This window comes from Anarrhichthys ocellatus, unplaced genomic scaffold (assembly GCF_004355925.1).
Source record: "Anarrhichthys ocellatus isolate YVR2014 unplaced genomic scaffold, GSC_Weel_1.0 scaffold22, whole genome shotgun sequence".
NCBI classification, from domain to species: domain Eukaryota; kingdom Metazoa; phylum Chordata; class Actinopteri; order Perciformes; family Anarhichadidae; genus Anarrhichthys; species Anarrhichthys ocellatus.
Window position 1 is genome coordinate 3,963,572 of NW_022280052.1, and position 21,329 is coordinate 3,984,900.

Consider the following 21,329-nt stretch of genomic DNA (forward strand, 5'->3'; position numbering starts at 1 on the left):
CAGAGTAACAATCTTTAACAGTCCAGAGAGGTAACACAGGTTAAAGTTCAAAAAGCTGAATGATTGATCTACCTCACAATGCAGAAACACAACGACACGTTATTGATATGGTATCCCCACTGGGGCTGACATAACTATTTAAACATCTACCTGCAGTGAGTGTCCGTACAAACACTAAGACACAGGCGAGCGCTCAGCCGCAGCTATGATTACCTCTGAGATCACATTGTCAAAAGCCCAGATTAAGCAACATCTAAAAACAGTCAGAGGATTACAAGACATTCTCTGTTATGTCCCTGACAGCTCGTCTCAAGGTGACCCGGTCCTTAGCATAGGATAAGAAGCACTTGGATCAGAAGATAAATCATGCAAAACACAAAGCGGAAACGAAAAAATAAAAGCATCTGTAATCTATAATACAAAAGAACCACAACAAAAGAACATCAGATATGAGCTGAAATAACTTTCAAGTTTCTGAAGCTCAGAAAGCGTCTCCTGACACCTGATAATCCATGGCAGTCAGGAAATCAACGTTTCCTGCCTCACTCCTGATCGCTGAAGGGCTTTATCTACAAACACAGGCATGCATCTGACCTGAAGACAATCACTTCACTAGAAGGCCAAGTTAGAAACAAAAAAAAGATGAAAATTGTCTTTCCACAGAGAAGGATGTTGAAAAGCATTGCTCTGTCAAGATATTGTACAACGCGATGAGCAGACGGACACCTGAGAACAATCGAAAACGTGTAATATTCACATACAGTCTGAACCCCAAACAGCAACAGTTGGTGTGGATGCTGCCGAGGCTCAGAAAGGCCAGCATGTAGAGGTGCAGTGAGGAGAATAAAAACAATCTCCTAAGAAAGGTTTTATTTCATTTTCTCATCTGCACAACTGACTTTCCTCTTACAAAACAGCATAAGCTTGACGAAAAACCTGCAAGATTGGCACAGATATACATTGAACTGGCCTAATGTCAACAAGCAGGTGAGGATTTTAGACTTTGCCAGCTGTCTCAGGAAGAACAACCACAACAACCGCTTGAACTTGCAGCTACGTAGCATTCTAGTTAAATCTATCACCGAGACTCTGGTGGTCAATAAATAATGGATCAAATGTATGAAAAAATTAACCAATATTCCTGCAGATTGAGAACCAGTTGCTTTACATTTCACTGGAGAATCTGTGGCACTGATGTGATGTGTACGTCGGTACACAACAGGAGCGCAGACCTGCACCGGACTCTTCCAAATATAGATCCAAAATGGCTGCCATGTGAATACAGTTTTACACAGAATGAGGTCACAACGGTACATTGTTATATGCCCTGACGAAACAACATATACCTTTAAAGCTTTTCTGATTAAAAATAGAGAAAATTCATACTTTCTTTTTTTTTTTTTTATAGAATTCTAAATATATATATTTGTCCTGCAGTGAGAGGATTATTAAAGATTTAAATGATAAAACACAGTAAAGATAATAACAATAATAACAATGAAAAGGTAAAATAAAACAAAAAAAATCTCTCCCCGAGAGGATAAAACATTGCTGTCAATCAGTAGCTGTGTTTAAGTGTAAACAGTGCATTGCCTTTCCTTGTTATTAACTTCTCTTTTGTTCTGTACATCTATGCAGAAATAAATAATTCACAGGTTGTGCATATTTGTTTAGCATATACTGGCTCTCAGTTGAGATGTTATTTTATCTTTTTTTTTCCGAAATCATTTTGGCTATGAAGAACAAAAGAGGTGAGTTGCTGAGAGAAAACCTGAGATAGTGTAACTGAGCTTCAGTTTGTGTCTTTCTGTACAGTTTATGGTTCTTCTCTTTTTGGCATAGATTATGTAGAAAATGAGGTTGATTTTTGGCTTTACTTAGCGTGGAAATAAAAAAAATAAAATAAAATAAAGGGGAAAGGCTGTGGGTTTGTTAAGACAACTGATTGCTGGAGGTTGAGGTAGGTGTGTGCTGTTGCTGTGGAGCCACACGACTGCTGACCGTCTTGTTGGAGACGGACGATCCGACCGCACCGGACACAGCCGACCCTGCTGCTGCCTGAGCAAAAAGAACACCTGTAAAGGAAAGAAACCAGATACACACAAATGAAGGTTAGAATACAAAGTATACCTGTTTAATTTCATCTCCATTTTAAAATAAAGCTTAAAGGACAAGTACAGATACAGAGCTAGCACCAATTGGTTACATCGTGTCACTCCCGCTAAAACCACAAACTGTTCATTTTACAAGGCTAAAATGAAACAAGGCAGATGTTTCCCCCTGTTTTCAGTCTTTATGCTAAGCTAGTTACTGTAGCTCCGGGCTTAACACACAGACATGAAAGTGTCTTCTTATCTTACTCTAGGAAAATGTGAAATAATGATACAAAATAATGCTGATCAACTCAATGAGTTCCTGTTTATATATTAAATTAAACTTCCTGTGTTACATGACGGCGACACTCACCAGCGTACACCACTCCGTTGAGCTCCACTGACATGCTGATGCTGCTTGTGCCGTTGGTGGTGAGGTTCAGGGCCGAGTCCTGTCTGCTGTCTATAAGGAAGACAAACCCCAAAGAAGAGCTGCGTTAACAAAACTGTAGTTTTCTATTCAGTATAAAGACTCCAAGATGTCTTTGTATCATCAGTCCAGAGTTGACTTCTGCCTGATATTTCTATGAACCAAAGGAGCAATTTAAGAACAGAATACTCTTTCTCACAGCACAAACAATATTGGGTGGGAATTTGCAAAAACGTTCAATATTTCTCTGAAGTCACCTGTATTATCAGTACTGAGAAACAGTTTGCATGTTGAATCAGATAGACAGCAACCAAGACAGACTGTTCTATAAGTGTCTGATGGCAGACGGGAATCCCCGCTCAGACACACACACACATGCACTGTGTATATGTATGCATACGGCTTCTATATGCTAAGCAGTTCAACATATAGGCCGGCTGAGGTTTACTTCCTCGCAGTGGTTTGTGGTAAGATGACAAGAATGTCTTGAGATACTAACTGCCAGGAAGACGGAGAGTGTGTGAAATCCAGCTTGTGTAACTTCTGGGGTAAACAATGAAATGTAATATTGACAATGATGCCCACAGAAGATGTGATGTGGTAATATTGATATGCATTTTGTTCCATTATTGCAGATTCTTATAATTTTTTCTTCAGAAGTACATCTCTCTGAAGATCATACTTTGTACTGATTGATTATTGTAACCCTAAATACATGAGTATGGATTTTAAAATTCCTCAAAGCAGCACCCTATCAACACATTAGTTACAGATCATGCATTTTGAAATGACTGTTGAATTTTACATCAATGTGGTGAGAAAATGAACCTTCTTCCGTCTGAGAAACCTCACTAAAGTCAGACCCTTTGAGATTCGGCAGATGTAAAAAGCTGGTTCACACTTCTGTGTTGTGTTGATTTGATAGTGGAAGGATATCCACAGGGGAGCACAGACTAACGTGTTTTGTTTTAGCTGAATAAATCAGTACCTTGGTTATTGATGCGGATATTCATGGGTATCTGAGCGGTCATGGCCAGCAGGTTGTGTTGCAGCGCTCTCTGCAGCAGTCGTTGGTGTTCCTCGGCCGGCAGCGCCATCTTCTTCTCTGGTGGCTCGCCGGCCACCAGTTTGTCCCTCAGCTGCTCCAGAGCTGCCATCTGAGCCGCCATCGCTGCCTGTGTTGCTGCTGCCTGCATAGAAGCCATCGAGTGACCCGCCAGGGCCCCCGCTGGCAGACGAGCCACACTGACCCCCGGCAGCGGGTGCCCTCCATCCTCTTTTGGCAGGAAACCACAGAGAGGGAGACATGGGTGAACTTAACTCAAATACAACTGTGCAAGACATAAATTAGGTTCCTCCGTGACCACACAGACAGTAAAACAGCTGGTCTGAGATACTTTGTTACTGCTTGCTAAGATATCTTATTTTGGTAACACCCTAACCCCACAGAGGAACTACCTCCAGTCATATGAAGGATTGATATATTCATTTAAAAATAGCACAGGCAAGTTGCAATGATTCAAAATGTGAGTGCAGCATAATATGTAAACCTCACCTTTCTTGATCTTGTGGACGGGGGTCAGCGAGGCCCCGTTGGTGCCCACCATCAGGCCCACACTGGATGAGGAGAGCTTTGGCGAAGAGAGCATGGTGGGCGTCCCGTTGGGTGAGTATGTGAAGAGGGAGCTGCCAAAGCTCTGTCGCCGGCCCTCCCGCCGATTACTGTCAATGGCTGCCTGGAGCTCGTTGGGGTTGCTCAGACTTCTCTTAACACATTCATATGGGTACAGGTACTTCATGTATCTGAAAGGAATACAATGACTTTATGTTTCACAGGGATGTCCTGAGATTTAATCGACCACTGAAAATGTCAACTACTTCATAAAACGTAAATAAATACAAAGCTTTAAAACTCTTTCCATCATAAAGCTCCTCCGCACCATATACTGGCTCCCAGTGGCTGCTTGAATCCGGTTTAGGACACTGGTACTTGCCTACCATACCTCAGGCCCGTCCTTCATCCAGAACATGGTCAAACCATACACCCCAGCCCGTCCACTATGCTCTGCTACCGCCAATAGACTTGCTACTCCCTCATTACGAAGGGGGCCGACTACCGCTCAGCAAAGTCTCGACTGTTTGCTGTCCTAGACAAACAATGGTGGAACAAGCTCCCCATTGACATCGGGACAACAGAAACTCTGCTAATCTTACATTGCAGACTGAAAACTTATCGGTTCAGATCTGTTAGAAACAAACAAAAAATCTCTTTCTCCATGTTGTCTCTAAATGTAGCACTTGAAGCAGCTCAGCATATTTGCTGAAGTTGATGCACTTGCATGACTTTTGTTGTTGTACTGACATGGTTGAATGCACTTTTTGCATTCTAATAAACTAAATAAATGTAATGTTATAGTGATGTCATCAGAATTGTCTCAGATTGGGCTTGAAGAGGATTTCAAGGGATGGACAATAACTTGAGGAGATCGAAGAATCAACTAAATAATGGCTCAAGAATCTTAAAGCTGCCGGTCTCATTCTCATGGGAAGGGCTCTGCGGTGCAGCTAATTAGGAGTGAGAGAGTACTGCAATCTGAGCCAACTACAGGAAATTACTTCAAACAAAGGAGTTAATTGGTCGAACAAAATGGTTGTGGACATCTGATAGCCAGCAGCTCCACATGCTTGAAATCGCTGAGCAAGAACAATAGGATTATGGGTATAAGAGTTGTGGCTGAATTAAGATATAGAAAACTCAAATTAGTTGTGTTGTTGATCTCTATTCTGAGCAGGAAAAACTGTCAATTAAAATGGCTGCTTGTGAGTTTTGCTCACAGGTCTGTGTGGCTAGTCTAACAGTGTGAATCCAAACACAGACAAACACAAATGTAACCAACTCTGTGTGTGTGTGTGTATGTGTGTGTGTGTGGGTGTGTGTGTGTGTGTGTGTGTGTGTGTACTGACTGTGTGCGGAGGGTGAAGGCTGCACTGGTGATTGAGGTAGGCAGGTTGAGTCCCTTGGTGATCTCCCTCCACAGTTTCTTGTTGATGACCTCCACCAGGCCGCCCTTCTCTGTCACCAGCCTGTAGAGCATGTACAGATCCAGGACCTGCTTGGCCATAATGGGAATACGATTCACTGGGGTTCCTGTAATAACACAAACACACACACACACACACACGGGAAAAGTCAACACAACAAAATAATAATTAAAAACACTGTAATAGGAGACTTCTTTTCATGTTGACAGGATTCTTGCTGGGAATCTGCTTTGGGGTTTGAAAAGAGCTTTAATAATTTTACCAACCAATAATATTTAATCAGGACTCATAATGGTGCTGAGGTATAATGATGGTTTACTCAACACCACATCTGACATTTGCTTTACCTTCCATTGTCCTTCAACAGACAACTAGGCTGGAGGATCTTTTGACAACACACACACAGAGCTAGGAGCAGATCGGTAAGGAAACACGCTCAGAAACCGTGCTAATAAAGGCATTAAACCTGAAAATGTTTGGGGAATGAAGCGTGGTGTACTGGAGGAGAGTGTGTCTATTCATTGTGATGGATCTTTTGATTTTGATCATTTGATTTTCAGTCTACAAAACATTTAAACATTTACAGTGTTTAAATGCGTCTCATAAAATATACAAACCAGTATTTGTTGTTACTCAACCTGACAAAGCTGTTTTCTTGTCTTCAGACTAGCGATGACAAGTTAATGTCAAACCAAGTATGAGACAAAAATGCCTTGGGAAAAGACCTAATCAATATTTCCAATACTATCAATCTGTGACAAATGTCCTTTTCCCAGAAAGGAAAATTAAAGCCTTCATTATTCTTTTTATCAAGATATATTCATTTAAACACACACTGAAGACAAACTCAATCTTCAGCTCCACTTTTGACATGAAATATGATCAATCCTAGATTTGCATCTTAAGGAGCGACGCCTCAGTTATCGGTACGACCTGCAGATGGAGCTCTCAGATTCTGAGAGCAGACTGAGATCCGCCCATTGCTGGTGGCTCAGACACTGTAAACATTTAGTATTGTTTTGTTCAGTTGTTGTGAGCACGTCTGGAGTCTGATTGCAACCGTTGCCCGCTGTTCTAATTATTTCATCCATAAATTCAACTTGTCAAATTAACAAGGCTGCTTGGTATTTATGAGAGAAGGAAGATTTAAAATTAGCCATACATGCAAATACAAAATTACACAATCTTTCAAATATTTCCGAAATATGACAATGCATTGTTTGCATGAAGAGAACTGAGATTTTTTTTATTTTTTTTGTCTCAGTTTGCAGTTCTGATGTTGTGTGTGTCACCAGTGTGCAGATCCTACATGGTGGTCGAGTCAGTGTGTGTGCGTGTGTGTGTGTGTGTGTGTGTGTGTGTGTGTGCCTGTGTGTGCCTGTGTGTTAGTGTGGACAAGCAGCAGGATGGAAAGGTAACTCAATCTATTCCCAGGCATTGATACGCTGTGTCCCTTCTAGTTATAGCTTTGGAACGACGAGTGGCTGCGCAATCATAAAGCAATCGTCTCCGAAAATGAATAAAGAACCCACCCATGTGAGTGAAAGATGAGCAGACGGTGCTGTGTCATATGTCAGAAGGGGAGGAGGGGCGGGTCATCTCTCCAACTATTAGCGGTCTAAGTACGACACTGACTGTAGATAAAGCGAGGAGATATAATACGGCTAGTTAAGACACTGAATGGATGTAGGTGTACTCTGATGAGTTAGAGCAAACGTGGTCTACTGATGCAGTACACTTACACACACACACACACACACACAGTTACATACCTCTTTTTTGCATGAAGCTGAAGAGGTCATCCAGAAATTCTTTTCTTTTTGGGTCCCTATCCAGTTCATACAACTGTGGAGAGGAAGAGAAGAGAGACAGATGACGCAACAACTTATTATTTCATATAAAATGCAACAAATGTTTGAGCTCTGACATTAGAAGACCAAAGCAGAGGAATACCAGGGTGTCACATAATCAATCTGAATAAGTAATGGTGCATTGAATAGATGTCAATCCCGTCATATATTTTTACGAGAAACCAATCCGTTTCCCTCTCATCATAAGAAGAGATGACAGAGAGAGAAACTTAAAGAAATGCTGCGGACCAGTCTGGCTTGATGAGAACCTGATGTGGCTCCAGCTGCTAGCGGGGCCCCGGGCTCTGGAAACGTTCGGTGAAAGTTGGCAGTTAAAGAGAGGCGCCAACTCAGGGGAGTACAGTGAGGCCATTGAAGCCTGTGGTTGTTTTCCCAGCCCAGTTTGCCAGAGTGATATAGAAGAATCGTGCGGGACGTCTTTATGTGTCACACACTTAATGCTAACGGTTGCTCTATCTTAGGTGGGTAAACAGAGCAGCAGCTTCAGTATCGTACTCGAGGCATTCACAGTTATATCTACATATCACACAGTATCTATATGAGGTCATGGCGTTTCACAATCTGTTATAGTCAGTGTTAAGTTGTGAAACACAGGCACCACATTGTGACTACACAGACACAACAACACAACAGCAAGCAGGCAAAGTCACAACTAACCCTCATGTTGTATATTCCAGTGAAGAGCGTTACATGCCACATCACAGGAAATCATTAACCTCACAGCATGAAACTTACACCAATAACCATCACACACTAAAACTAATGAGCAACTGTTTCCATAATTGATTAAGGACAAATATTTTTTCTCAACATTGTGAAGATTTTTACACAAAATGTTGTCTTTGTGTTTTTTGGACTGTTGGTTGGACAAAACAAGCAACCAGAAGATTTCCACTGAGGCTTTAGGAGAGAAGATAAGATGGACATTTTTCACATTTCTGATACTTTACAGACCAAACAAGAGTTCTGTGTAACTGACCAAAACTAAAACGGTTGAAACGTGCAGCTCAGCATACAAAAAAGACAATTTGACAGTACATTTTTTATTAGAGTCAAAACAGCAAGTCTGCTAATTATTTCCTTGATTAATCGATTAATGTCTGTGAAAAAGTAAATTTTTTCAGAGACGAAGGTGACGTCTTCAAATAGCTTGTTTTGTCCCAAAACCGAAAGAACAGAAACAAAGAAGAAAATATTCACACTGGAGAATCTGGAAACAGAAAACATTTGACATTTCTGCTTAAAAAATTAAAATTAAAATAAATATCAAAATTGATTCATTATGAGACAATCAGCTAACTGATTGATCGGCTTATTATTGCTGCTCTATTAAAATTCTAGGAATTTCCTCTCACTTGTATTGACTGAATCACTGATAAAAATCCCTGTTGAACAAGTCTGTGTGCGCTAAAACAAGCAGTCTGATAGAAGAAACTGCATGCTCGTTTGACTGATACTTGACATTGATTCAGATTTACTTGCTAAATCTGCTCTCCCACCACATTGACAAGTGAGGCTAAATAAAACAACAATCTGCAGTCAGTTACTAAAATATTTCTGCGTTTGCTTTAAAGCTCCCAGCCAGCGGAAATGAGAAGGAAAGGCTCGTCAAGCTGAAGTCTGGTATGATTAGTGACAGTAGTGGCCTCTTGCCACTAACAAACTGACCCTCATTGTGGCATTCAGCCCTCATTAGTGACACCAAGTTGCCATTAGATCTTATAGTCTTGTCGGTAGGGGGAACAGAGGAGTGGGGAACGAGGAGGGTTGAGGTGGGGGATGCCGCCTAATGTACAGGCCTGCTGGCAAAGGGGGGCTGTAATTACAGGATGCATGCGTTTTGTGAAGTGCCGCACCATAAATCTTGGAAATTACTCCTTAAACTCCCATCCCCCCCATGTTGCTTTATTTGCTCTCCACCCCCACCCCTCTCTCTGTCCTGATCACACAAACAAATATTTCCCTAGTGGCGCTGTGGGAGCACTGTCACATGGAAACAAGTGGACTAACGTTCAGATCCCTGTCGCTCCAGATGTGGTAACACGGCACGAAAAAAGGTTTCTGAACGAACAAGACGCAGTTCAACCACTTCTTTCCACAATGACACCAGCAATCAGTGTGAGCAACAACACACTAAATAAATGAACTATTGAAGCTGGAGATTGTCATAGTCCTCCAAAGCAATTTAAGGACGTTGTAACAGCAGCGCTACAGCGTTGACACGGCAGTGTGTTGATTAGTTCCACGGTTTCCCTGCCAACTGAAGGAGCTGTTACACTTCAGAGGATATGGTGAAGTGTGAACTGTGTTAACACGCTCACAGTATCCCTCTTACTAATGCATATCCAGTTTCAAGCCTCATTCAGTATTCGCTGTTAACATGGACATAGACACGGTATCCTGCTTTGTATTGATGAACATGTGACTATAATCTAATATCTCGCAGCTGTTACCTTCTGTTTCTGTCTCCTGTCTTACTTTGGAAGGTTCAACTGCAACAACTGGGGTAAATGACAGTATCGGGGATATAGAGATGCCTTTCCCTCTTGATAAATCTCACATCAGCATAGGGGAGTTTATTTTCTGTTTAGCAAGGTGATTTTAGCCTACACAGCCAATCGAATAACTGAGATAGTACTAGAATAATCTACGTGATGTTTAAACAGGAACTGCAATACTCTTTAATTAATCAAATTAATAATTCAAATAGGAAATTGCCTTTCAAATGGCATTTTTCTAATTACCTTACCTTCTTTACGTACTGTTTACACCTGTATCTAATCATGACAGTATTGCAATTTTCACACAAACTGCAATCAAACTGATAACAGACGTGCCGTGTAGTGGAACCAGTGTCATCCAAATATTGTTTCATTACAAATGACGTAAATCAGTAGTTGGATTAGTGTGGCTGACTGAGAAAAACATCTTGATCAAACAGCATGATGTAAAAGAAGGAAAACCATGTTTAGGAAAGATCTCTAAACAGGGTTTGTCCAGTGGCTGCAAACGTACACATCACTCTTCATACACTACATTCAGTTCAAAACACGTCAACCTGCGTCTCGGACAGCAGCTGGTAATGGACCAGATACATTATGGAGAGCTGTAGCTCTGAGTGAGACACCTGGTTGACTGAAAGCAGCCAATCAGGATCCTGTCCAACTGTTACCACCACTGCCACCCCTCATTATATATTTTGTCTTCTTTTCCATTTTTTTTTTCTACTTCTACGTTTCCTCATTGTCTTTTTCCTCTTCCTTCTTTTTTTAACTTTCTGTCTTTGTCACTCTTCTAGCAGCTTCCCTCTCATTCTGATTATCTCTTCCCTCTTTCAGCTCCATGTACAGAACCCTTATGTACATTATAGCCCCCCACCCCCACACACACACACACACACACACACACACACACACACAGGAGGAGCGAGAAGGACTTTATCATGATGAGGTGGGTGTTGTTTACTTATTTAGGTTTTCGTGCCTATAGTATGTGCACAGGGGCCCCTATAGGATTAAAGCGCTGCTATTCAGATAAACGACAAGAAACTAGATAAACAACTAGAAACTGGGCCAACTGGTAATGCTGGGAGCCAGTTAACACCCCTTCATCAAATCCCCTGCAACGGAAAAAGCCCATTAAAACAGCAGAGCTGACTAGAAGACTTCCAATTCCCAGATTGTTTAATAAGCTGCAGGGTTTCCAAGACTTTGCTATTCAAAACTCTTTTTGCACACGTTAAAACCAACAACGGAGCCACAATTACAGATTATTCAGATGTTTTGTTGTAGCAAACTTAGAATTAGCATCAAAGACAGAATTTGTTCTGGTGACAAATGGTGACAGTGGAAAATGAAGCAAATGCTGTGTAGTTGGCTGCCAAAGTAACAAGTCGTCCGACTTCACAGCCACACATGAACACGTGGTGGACTGTTCTCTGACAATTTCCCACCCCAGCTGATAAAGGTCAGCGACAGCTCGCCTGGAGATGAATTATAAACAGGCCAGAAAACAAAGTGGTTTTATACTGCAAATAATCAGTAACCAAAGAGCAGCCTGTTGCCATCAAGCAACAGGGGGAGGGGAGGGAGGCTCCCTTCACCATTAATGCAAATAGAAGTTAGCGAGCCAGGGGCACAAGTGTCACATAGCACATAGAGGCTTTGCAACTGAAAACCAAAACTGATAGGAGACTGGGGTATCGTCTAAACATGCTCCTTTACACCTGCCAATCACCTTGAGGTGAAGCTGACACACACACACACACACACACACTTACAAAAACGTACACATAAACACACTCTGGGTCAGAGTTTAAAAAGAAAAAAGTTATGATTGAAACTTTTACTTTACGTGCAACAGTCCTCCCCCACACACTTTTAGGATTGGACGGCTTCACATTAGTTAATTATTTTAAATGTTTGACCAAAGTCCTGCTGCCTTGAATGTCATTCGTCAGGGGGAACTGGCTTCTCGAAGAAGCTACAGCACAACACGCTGGTGCAAATACACAACATTACATTGAAATACACTCAGTGGCCACTTCATTAGGTAGACCTGGACAATATAGTACAATTCAATACAACTGTTTTGCCATAAAGTATATTTTCATGATGCCTATAATGTTTTTATGTATGTTTAGCATTGAGGTCATATTTTAAGAGGCGTTTTTAATATTCTGACACCCAAATGAATATAAAAAGGAGCAAACCATAAACCTGCAAACTACACTGTTCATACTGTGTTCATTATGAAAGTTGCTATAATATATCAGCTTGATATCACGAGCTTCAGCTGCATTTTAATTTATTCCTTTAAGTCAATTTAATACAATGGTTGCCAGTGCGGAACTCAGGGATAAAGATTCCTTTGTGATACTTATAGTTGTTTAATTCCCTATTGTTGGTTTGTAAAACTTAAATGAGCTACAGAACAAGCAAAAAGTTGAGTCCTTGAATGTGATTATAAAACTTTGAGAGACTGCCTTTTAGGGTTACGGAGAGGTTAATCCCTTGCATACTATTTGTATTATTTAATGGAAGTCTTTACATTTTTCAGAAGAAATCAGGTTTACACTGAGACTAAATCCCCTTTCACCCAAAGCTGGAGGACCAGTTTCACAACTTCATATTAATCTTAGTCGTTGAGTTGTTTATTCCCATGAAAGAGATTAGTATGAACATATGTCCTACATCTCATTTTACCTGATTTGAATGGTTAGCTGCTGTCTCATGTATGAAAGGTTGCTTTGTGTTAACAAGTAGAGATCATTACATCAAGTTAACTCTTAAAAAAAAGAGACAATGATGCAATGATGAGTGTTGGAGTCTCACAGAGCCAATTTGTAATCATGAAGAGAGGGGGAAGGGAGTGTATGGCGAGCAGGAAGAGGGATTGGGGGGGGGGTCTTGATACAGCTCATGAACACATGATCAGCCATATTCAAACACAGCATTGTTCCAGGCCAAAGCCCTTTTATGTGTCATTAATGCACCAAAGCAAACACAACTACCAGCATGGCATGGCCTCCGTACTCCCACAAAGAAAATATAAAGTCGTAGCATTTAGTTAAATCCCACAATCTAATCCTGCACCTTTGTAAAACTAAATCTTATGTTTAGGAGGTGGACATATAGGTGAAAAAACATGTATACCAGATGAAGTCAATGCTAAAATTCTAGTTTGTGAAAGAGGTTCATCAGGTTTTGGGTTCACCGAGGTTTGGCTTCAGTTTCTTCTGTGTACAGAAGGAATTTCAATGAGTGGGGCCAGCCCTTAATTCGATTTTACTGCAATGAAGGCAATACTCATGTTCATCACAGAAAAGCAGGGAGTTAACACAGCCACGATTCTGCTGAATCTCTCTACTCTTGAAGGCACAAAACGCTGCAGTCACATTGCTTTTTTTCCATCGAAAGATGTAGGTCAAAGTCACAAGACAAAGTAACACCCAATTTACAAAACACACAACATGGTTACTGCAGCACAGGAAAGAAGCGGAGAGCTGCCATATTGTAGGAGTAGAAGTATTGGCTTTTTATTTAATTGAATATAACTGATTTAGAGGTTTTGATGAGCATGATAGCTGACCACTGGAGAGCTGAAATCCCTAATGACACAAATAAACTACTTTTGCAGACTTTTACAAAATAAATCAAAAGCTGTACAGTCGGTCTGCATGTCCTTCTACTGTGATACAGAACGACCGAGCCAGCCTCTAAATAGATATGGTCCGGCTGAGAAACGAGAAATAAAAAAAACACTGCAACCGAGTGACAAACCCACGTTCTTGTTTTTCTTTCTCTTTGTTGCTCAGGATTCAGTTTTGCTGCCGTTTGAACGACCTGTTAATCAAACAATGTGAGCAGAGCTGTGACGCATGTAGAAAGAGTTTGTGCCTTCTGTGCCTTTTCTTTCTCAAGGCATGTTGGCTATCACTGCTCATCACTAGATAATGAGCGTTGATGCTTAAAACTTTAAAAAAGCATCAGCGCCCCAGAATCAAACAGTGTGTTTACGTGGACTCAAGTAACCAGGCTAATCAGAGAGACCAGGTTATGGAGGTCATCGAAGAGAAAGGGCTTCTTGCTGGGAATGACATTTAGCACTGAGACTCCATCAGTCATAGAGGGAGAAATCTATTGTGGAATATACCGAGAGAAAGAGATCTATACTCATAGACAACGGACATGAATGTCACGCAGCCACAAGACAGACAAGCAAAACTGAGACAGACATAGACACATGGCAAAACAAAGCAATAAGTTCTTCATCACAAAATATTTCAACAAAATAACTAACAGCGTAAAAAGAATACAAGGGTATTTTTTCTTAAAAAGGTTAGAAAAACATTGTAATTAACAAATGTATGTCCGCAATTAGACACCACCTCCTTTGTCAGTTAGCAAATTAAATTGCTTCCTTGTGCTTCTAATTTTCTTTGGGAAAACACTTTAATCCAGGCAGTCAATCGAGCTAACAGCAATGTGGCAGAAACTACAATGACTGAAATAAATGGACTCCCCCCTCCCCCCCTCCCGCACACAATTAACAGCAACAATAGAGTTGTCTGATTGCAGAGGCAAAGACCGGTGTTTTATTGATCAAGGCAGGATCAAACACATCATAATCCTAATTGACCAGATGACCTCGTAAAATCAACTCCATCGACTGAGGAAGAGGAGCCAACAGCCTGCTGAGACAAACAACAACGACGTGACTGACTGCATCTGGCTTCACCTTATCTGCGACAGTCACATTTACCCTAAACATGAAAGAAAGCGATAAGCGAAGTAGAAAGACAGTAACAACGATACAGGCAGAGCTGCTGAATACATAAAATAAATAATTTGTCAACTGTGGAACAAAACACAAGATGTCCACGATCTGCAAGATTACCTCTATCCTGGTTTGTTAATGAAGATTCTCAGTTTGGTTTCCACTCTAGTTGGACGGAAACAATCAGGTTTTAAAACACATTTTGCTGCAAACGACTAACGTGTACGTTTCCCTTTCATTCCCAGACGTCATGACTTTCCTGGTACCAGAATACACTCCTGGAAATTCAATGATGTGCCAGGAATTCAATGATCTTCAAGTACGTGGTTTCTTTATGGCGTGAGAAGTTGTGAGTGAGGCCTATATAATTGGATATACGGTATCCCCTGCTGGCATGAGGAAAAGGTGAAAACCAGTTGACGATGACAGGACATGAAACCAGAATGAGAACTATCCCACGCCAACATGCTGTACTTCATTCCTGCCTGCTACCGTCAGCTGCCGTGGCTTGTAGATTTGGATAAGAATCGCTAATCGCAGCCAGCTTTCCCAGGGCTCTCGAGAGTTTGATGAATGTAGCTGTTAGCAATCTGTTGTAACCGCAATGCTAATGAGTAGTATCGCGATGATGGATGCCCAAACTGGGCAGGGCAAAGCTGAGCAGACCGAACGAGGGGAAGTGGGTGTAACAGCAATTTAAGATTATAAATCAGGGTGTTGAAAGACAGCACGCAAATAACTGATACCCCACTCACCGTCAGTTGTTTGGTACTCCTGGTAAAGTGTTACTTCCCTCACAGAAATCTTTACATAAGACGTATACCTCCAAACGAGCCTCCCCCTTAAAAATGGCAGAAAATCATGACCTAGATAATAATCTAATGTGCTTTAGCGTGATGGCATTTATTCAGCGCCAGTGCAGATGTAGTGATAACGTTTTGTGTCTGAAAGCAGAAAGATGGAGACATAGATAGCTGAGGGTTCAGAGAAAGGTCTCTCACATTGCTTGTATACAAACAGGATGAAGAGATGCAAGAGAAACTTAATCTGGCCCAGGAAGGCTAAAAACAGGCATTGTGCTACACTGCTGCTCCTCAGTGTGGAGCAGCTTGCTGCGCAGGCACATGGTCGAGTGCTTGCACCGTCAATCAGAGTGATGGATGGGCGGTGCAAGGAGTTTAATGGTTGACAGCGGCCTTAAAAACATATCTTGCACACCCAGCCCCATGGAGGGACGATATCTGCCCACGTGGCTCACCAGAGACTGAGATGTCGTGGCCACGTGGCAGAGCCCGCCCAAATCAATAGGTGGGTGGGCTGCAGTTTGACCTCGAGCTTGTCATGTATGCATACAAACAGGGGAGAAAAGGCCTCTCCACTGTTACAGACCTTCTGCTGAACCTTTGGCTTTCCTGCTATCGCAATCTTTTATTTTGCCTTTGTTGGTGCATTACAACATTTCTTGCCACAAACTGTTAATCAGTGATATAGCGTGAAACAATCAGCAGGATCAGGACTGTGTTTCATATCAAATGAAAGCATGTGCGTCATTGTGCATGTACAAGAGATACAGTATTATCAAAATGGGGCATTAAGAAATGACCAAATCTCCTTGTGTTACAGTTAAATATGCAATATATACGTTTTAAAAGGTCAAATTAGCAAATTGCAATTTACCTGATAAAGTTTCCCCTGTGTATGTGTCTATTTAAGATAATAGACATTTTTTTATAGTATAAATTTTGATTTTGAATTTTGATCAAGTATAGTCAAAGAGTCAGCATGCACATAGCAGGGCCCTGAAATTGCTCTACATCTAAATAGTATGCAGCCATTGTCAATGTCATTAGTTACGCCTGTTGCTTTCTTCCGATGACACGTCAAACTATATGCAGTGGAAAAGGTCAATTATCAGTCCACATTGGTGGGAAATGGGCGTAAAGAATCACTATTTGTGTCTGTAGCGTGAACAGAGCCATGCCTACACAACTAAGGAATTTCAGCTTTTATCATATACAGACAAAACAGGACAGCAAGTGTTGTCACAGGAGTCAAATGTGATGATGGAAAAGTGATGTGCCCTGCTCTGCATAACGTTTGAGCTATTGATTGGACAGACCTTGACAACGTGCAGCAAAGTATCTTTATGTGTGCTTGACCTATTTCTTAATTGATTCTTTCAGGAATGAAAGCTTTCAGCACACGCTACCTTTTCAAAAGCATCTGAAGGCAACAGCACACATGCACTGCTTTTGTTCAAATGAATGCCTTCCGGAATGCCTTCCTTCTTTCCCATAATGAACTCTGTACTGTAGCCGTTTGTCTTAATATAAGCTCAGAAAATATTTGCACTTAATGGTTGCAGTTGTTAACAAACAAGACATCTTTTCATACACAACAGAGGCAAAGCCAGTGAAGGATTTGTGCAAGTGTCCCTGCCTCAAAATAATGATTTCCTCATTCTACATGAACACACTGAAGTTAGGAAGAAGCTTGAGGGAGTAACCACACGAGTAATCCAGGAGCGTGCTAAATTACAAGATCTATACAACATAACAAGACAGCCAAAGAAAAAGACAGGACGAAGGAGCTCGCCTTAGCCTTTACTCAATCTTTGTTTACATTCCTGCTCCAACCCCCCTCTCCTTCTCCGTATTGAGCGCTTGTCAATTTCTAGAATCCCCATGGCTGTTCAGCTTCTGACATCAGCTATGTGCTGCACGTTGGACATGATTATAATGCTCTGCAGAGCTTCACAGTCAAAACGAGCATGTACTACACACTCTACTTAGCAACTGACTGTTATTTTCCCCTGCTCCCTCAGTCACACCTATTCCCCTCCCCCAACCCCCCCCCCCCGTGCTGTTGACTCTCCACTCAACAGGAAGACTTTCAGGGGTCTTCTCATGCTGCCACGACCTTAGTTTTTTGGCCTTTTGTTCTCATGAAATTAACAGGGCCCATTAACCTTGTTTTCTTTTTGTTAAACACAGGATCACTGCACACAGAGGTTTATCCAGGCCCAACATAATTAATTCATGACAACTCCCCAGTGCAGATAAATTAAACCCCTGCAGACTTAAGTTCAGAGAACCTGTTCCAGGTAAATAAATAGTTTGTTGAGCTCAGATGTACTCTGAAATAATGGATTACAGTTAATGCATTGGAGAAAAACAGTGTGTAAAATGTTGCTTGAGCTATTACCAAGTAGTGCAAAGACAAAGCATTACAATTCCTAAACATAGTTTGACGCGAGTAATTCATTAACAGCAAAAAGGCCAGTCGATTTGAGGACGGAGGACAACAAAATGTCAAATAAATGGAAAATAATTTATTCATTGCATGATTTTGTCAACGTGTCAACACAAGGGATATTAAGAAAGTTCATATATTTAAATTCTATAATTCAAAGCAGCTTTCAGCTTTTTGAATAAACAAATCTACAGCTGTGAAAATGCACAAGTTCATATGAAATGCAGAAACAACATGGTTCGTCCTTTTCATACAACCCTCAGGCAGATCAAAAGGCCTGGACGAAACTACAGAGGAATATAAACCTGACGAGCACTTATCAGACAGCTGTATCAGCAGAAACCTGACGGGCAATCCCAGTAAGTGTCGCTCCCAATTGGCTCTCATTCGAGCTACACTTCCTGTTGTCACTAACAGCCCCTTCCCCCCACTCCCAATGAGTGTGTGTGTGTGAGTGTGTGTGAGCAATTTAATGTTTAATGCCAACTCCCCTCCATTCGCCCTGATCATGGTGAGTGCCATGAATTTTTAAAGACATCCCTACTTTACTGTCCATCTGGGCTCCATCTGCCCAGCTGCTGGTGTTTAAAGCAGACAGAGACACAGGAGAGGAGACTTCTAAGGCTCTGCACGGCCTTTGGACAAATTCTGGCCTGAGGACGATATTGTTTATCAAAGGGGGCAAATATTTTGTGGAGATACCAAGGAGCCAAAGAACAGAGGAAAGAGGGAAGAAATGTATTACAAAAAATGAATCATGACTTTCCTCATTCGGTCATCTTTCACAATCATATTGTTGGGAGTCCAGCAGCTAGACGACAAGATTATCTAAAGCTATTAGATAAGAATTAGCAGGACAAGTCGAGGCTCACTGGCAAACGTTGCTAGCGTAGCTAATGTAGCTCACGTAGCTCATGTAGATAACATAGCTAAGGTAAAATGTTTAGTTCTTCTCAAGATGAAGAAAATACATATAATATTGCTGCTTAACGGCGCTCAATTACATTGTGTATTTATAGCCTCTTCAGAATTTGTATCCATCTCTTTTCTGCTGCCCCAATACGATGGATTCAATGGGATTTATCTTTATAAATTGGGTAAAATGACCCTTCACAAACATAAATATTAGAAGCATATATTGTGAGACACTAGAGGTACTTTGGAAACTCTTGATCAATCATATCTAGTCTACCTTCTGGTCAGTGTTTATTTTTCAGCTGAGTTAAAAAGGGCTCTCTGTCACATATCACTTAAAAACCAGGAGAGTATTGATTTTAAAAACCTAAATGTCATACTTATATCAGCACTAGATCTATTAATCATTAAACGTGACCTAGAAAATGAAAAATGCAGTGCAAAGAGTGATGTTGATATGGATATCTAAAGTTAGAGATGTACGGACAACACATTCTCACTTCCAGTTTGTAAAATAATGATGCTTGGTCAGTGGTCCTAAGCTTCAAACTATGAAGCTCTAGGTACCGCATTTTGGACGGGTCAGGGAAGGCATATCCGTTTCTGCTTGTTAAATAAATAGTGTCTTTTCAAAAAAAAAACTTTCATCAAAGGTTTACTTAGTTTTTAGGTTTACTTAAGCAACACAACTATTTGGTTAGGCTTAGGAGATGGGATAAAACCCAGATCTGTTTGCTGGCTTGGTTACACATGGGGTTCCTGGGTAAAAGTCCCATGTATGTTTGACCCGGTCAACCTCCCCTCCCACAAAGCCCATAGCGGACTTTCACCCCTTTTATACAGTTGTTCTGACCGTCTACCATTGACGCGGTTGGCCTTACGGTGGAGGTCTCATGAAGATGTTAAAGTGTGCTTCAGTGCATCTTTATCAGACGCAGAGGGCCACTGACCAAGCGTCGGTATTTGAAGAGTCAGGAATGAGAACAGGTTGGTATGGGGGAGAGCTCAAGGGTTGCAGTGGTATCACTGAAATAACTCTGCTGAGGCTGAAATGGCATACCACCAGCAGCACAAACTGGTTTCAATTACAAAATAATCCAAATATGCTGGCATAATCTGATACCTGCATGAATCCTTGTCCTTTATTCAATACCTCTGCACCCTGCCACAGCCAGGTATGACACTTGCTGGCTTGATTTAGTCTGACCTTTCAGCTAAGAGTGGGGAGAGAGGAAGGTAGCCGGCTGATTCACCAGGAAGGCAGGTCGGGCCTTGGCTGATATATTTCAGCCACACACACACACAGCCTGAGGGCAAACCTCACCTAAAAGTGGGGTTTGTGTGCATGCTTCCTCACCCACATGGTACCTTGGATCTAGAGAGGTGTGCAAAAGTGATATTCAAGGACATTGGAATTATTTTATTGGAGTCATTTGTCAGACTTTCTTTACTGACTTAAATTAGATTCACTTTACTATATATAAATGAGTTAAATACCTGTTGTTAGATTACAATCCAGTTGCTGTATTTTGTATTTCTACTAACTGTTACAACTTCTTTTCCAATTTAAATGTGAGGAGTCTGTTTTGAATGTCCTCTCTTAAGGTTTCTCCATCTTTTTCCTTGGTATGGAAAGGTTTACCTTGGACTGGGTCAGGAACCACCACAGTTGTGATGCACATTGTATCACACTGTATGATGTGATATTGTGATTTAACAAATTACATGACTTTAAACGCAACAGAGAAAAGGGCCGTTCTTCGTTTGGAAGAGCTCCAACTGCTGCCAACTGATAGAGGCACGCAGACTCTCTGCTGAGGATCTGGGTTCCCAGTGGCCACATTATCACCCTCCCTCAGGCACATTCCAACAGCCTCCACCTACCTGCACAAAATAAACTGTACAGCCTTAACCCCTTCCTCCCCACTCAGTGTGCCCTACAAAACGCGTTTAACTCCAGAACACATGAGACTTAGAGTAAGTTATGGGTGCTCACAATGCAGGAGATCTTGACTTTCTCCCATTATTCTTGGAGATATAATCTTCGAAAGTGAAAAAAATATGCATTGCATTTATGCCATTTTGTTATGTAGACAAGAGCAAACAATATGACCAGTACTGGTTAAAGGGTACACATATTTTAAAGATTCAGCTCATATGCAACTGCATGGAACGCTAAATTTAAGAATAACCAATTACATCTCTTGTCCGCTCTTTAAAATACTTATAATACTTACTTACTTGTAAGTACTTAAAAATATTTTCATTTGTGTGTGTAATTAAAAAAGAGATACACAATTATGACTGAGATGGAAAGCCCACCTGCAACCAGATGTGTCCCATGCCCAAAACACAGAGGCCTTATCCAGTTGTTAAGGAGTGCTGTTTCTACACTATTTGTCTGTAGTCACAGAGTTTTATGATAAAAATGGACTGCTAGGCTAATGC

The 21,329-nt window shown here is 41.2% G+C and overlaps 1 protein-coding gene across 1 annotated transcript in view; it reads right to left on the reverse strand.

Moving 5' to 3' along the window:
• Positions 1-597: 597 nt before the first annotated feature.
• arid3a (AT-rich interactive domain 3A) overlaps positions 598-21,329 on the reverse strand; it is a 37,794-nt gene continuing 17,062 nt past the window's right edge. Inside the window, exons 4-9 of the mRNA XM_031859515.1 lie at positions 7,338-7,410; positions 5,488-5,671; positions 4,079-4,326; positions 3,512-3,799; positions 2,467-2,556; positions 598-2,075 (exon numbers count right to left, since the gene is read on the reverse strand). Of these exons, the coding sequence (XP_031715375.1) occupies positions 1,933-2,075; positions 2,467-2,556; positions 3,512-3,799; positions 4,079-4,326; positions 5,488-5,671; positions 7,338-7,410 (1,026 nt within the window). The 3' untranslated portion in view covers positions 598-1,932. The remainder of the gene's footprint in view (positions 2,076-2,466; positions 2,557-3,511; positions 3,800-4,078; positions 4,327-5,487; positions 5,672-7,337; positions 7,411-21,329) is intronic.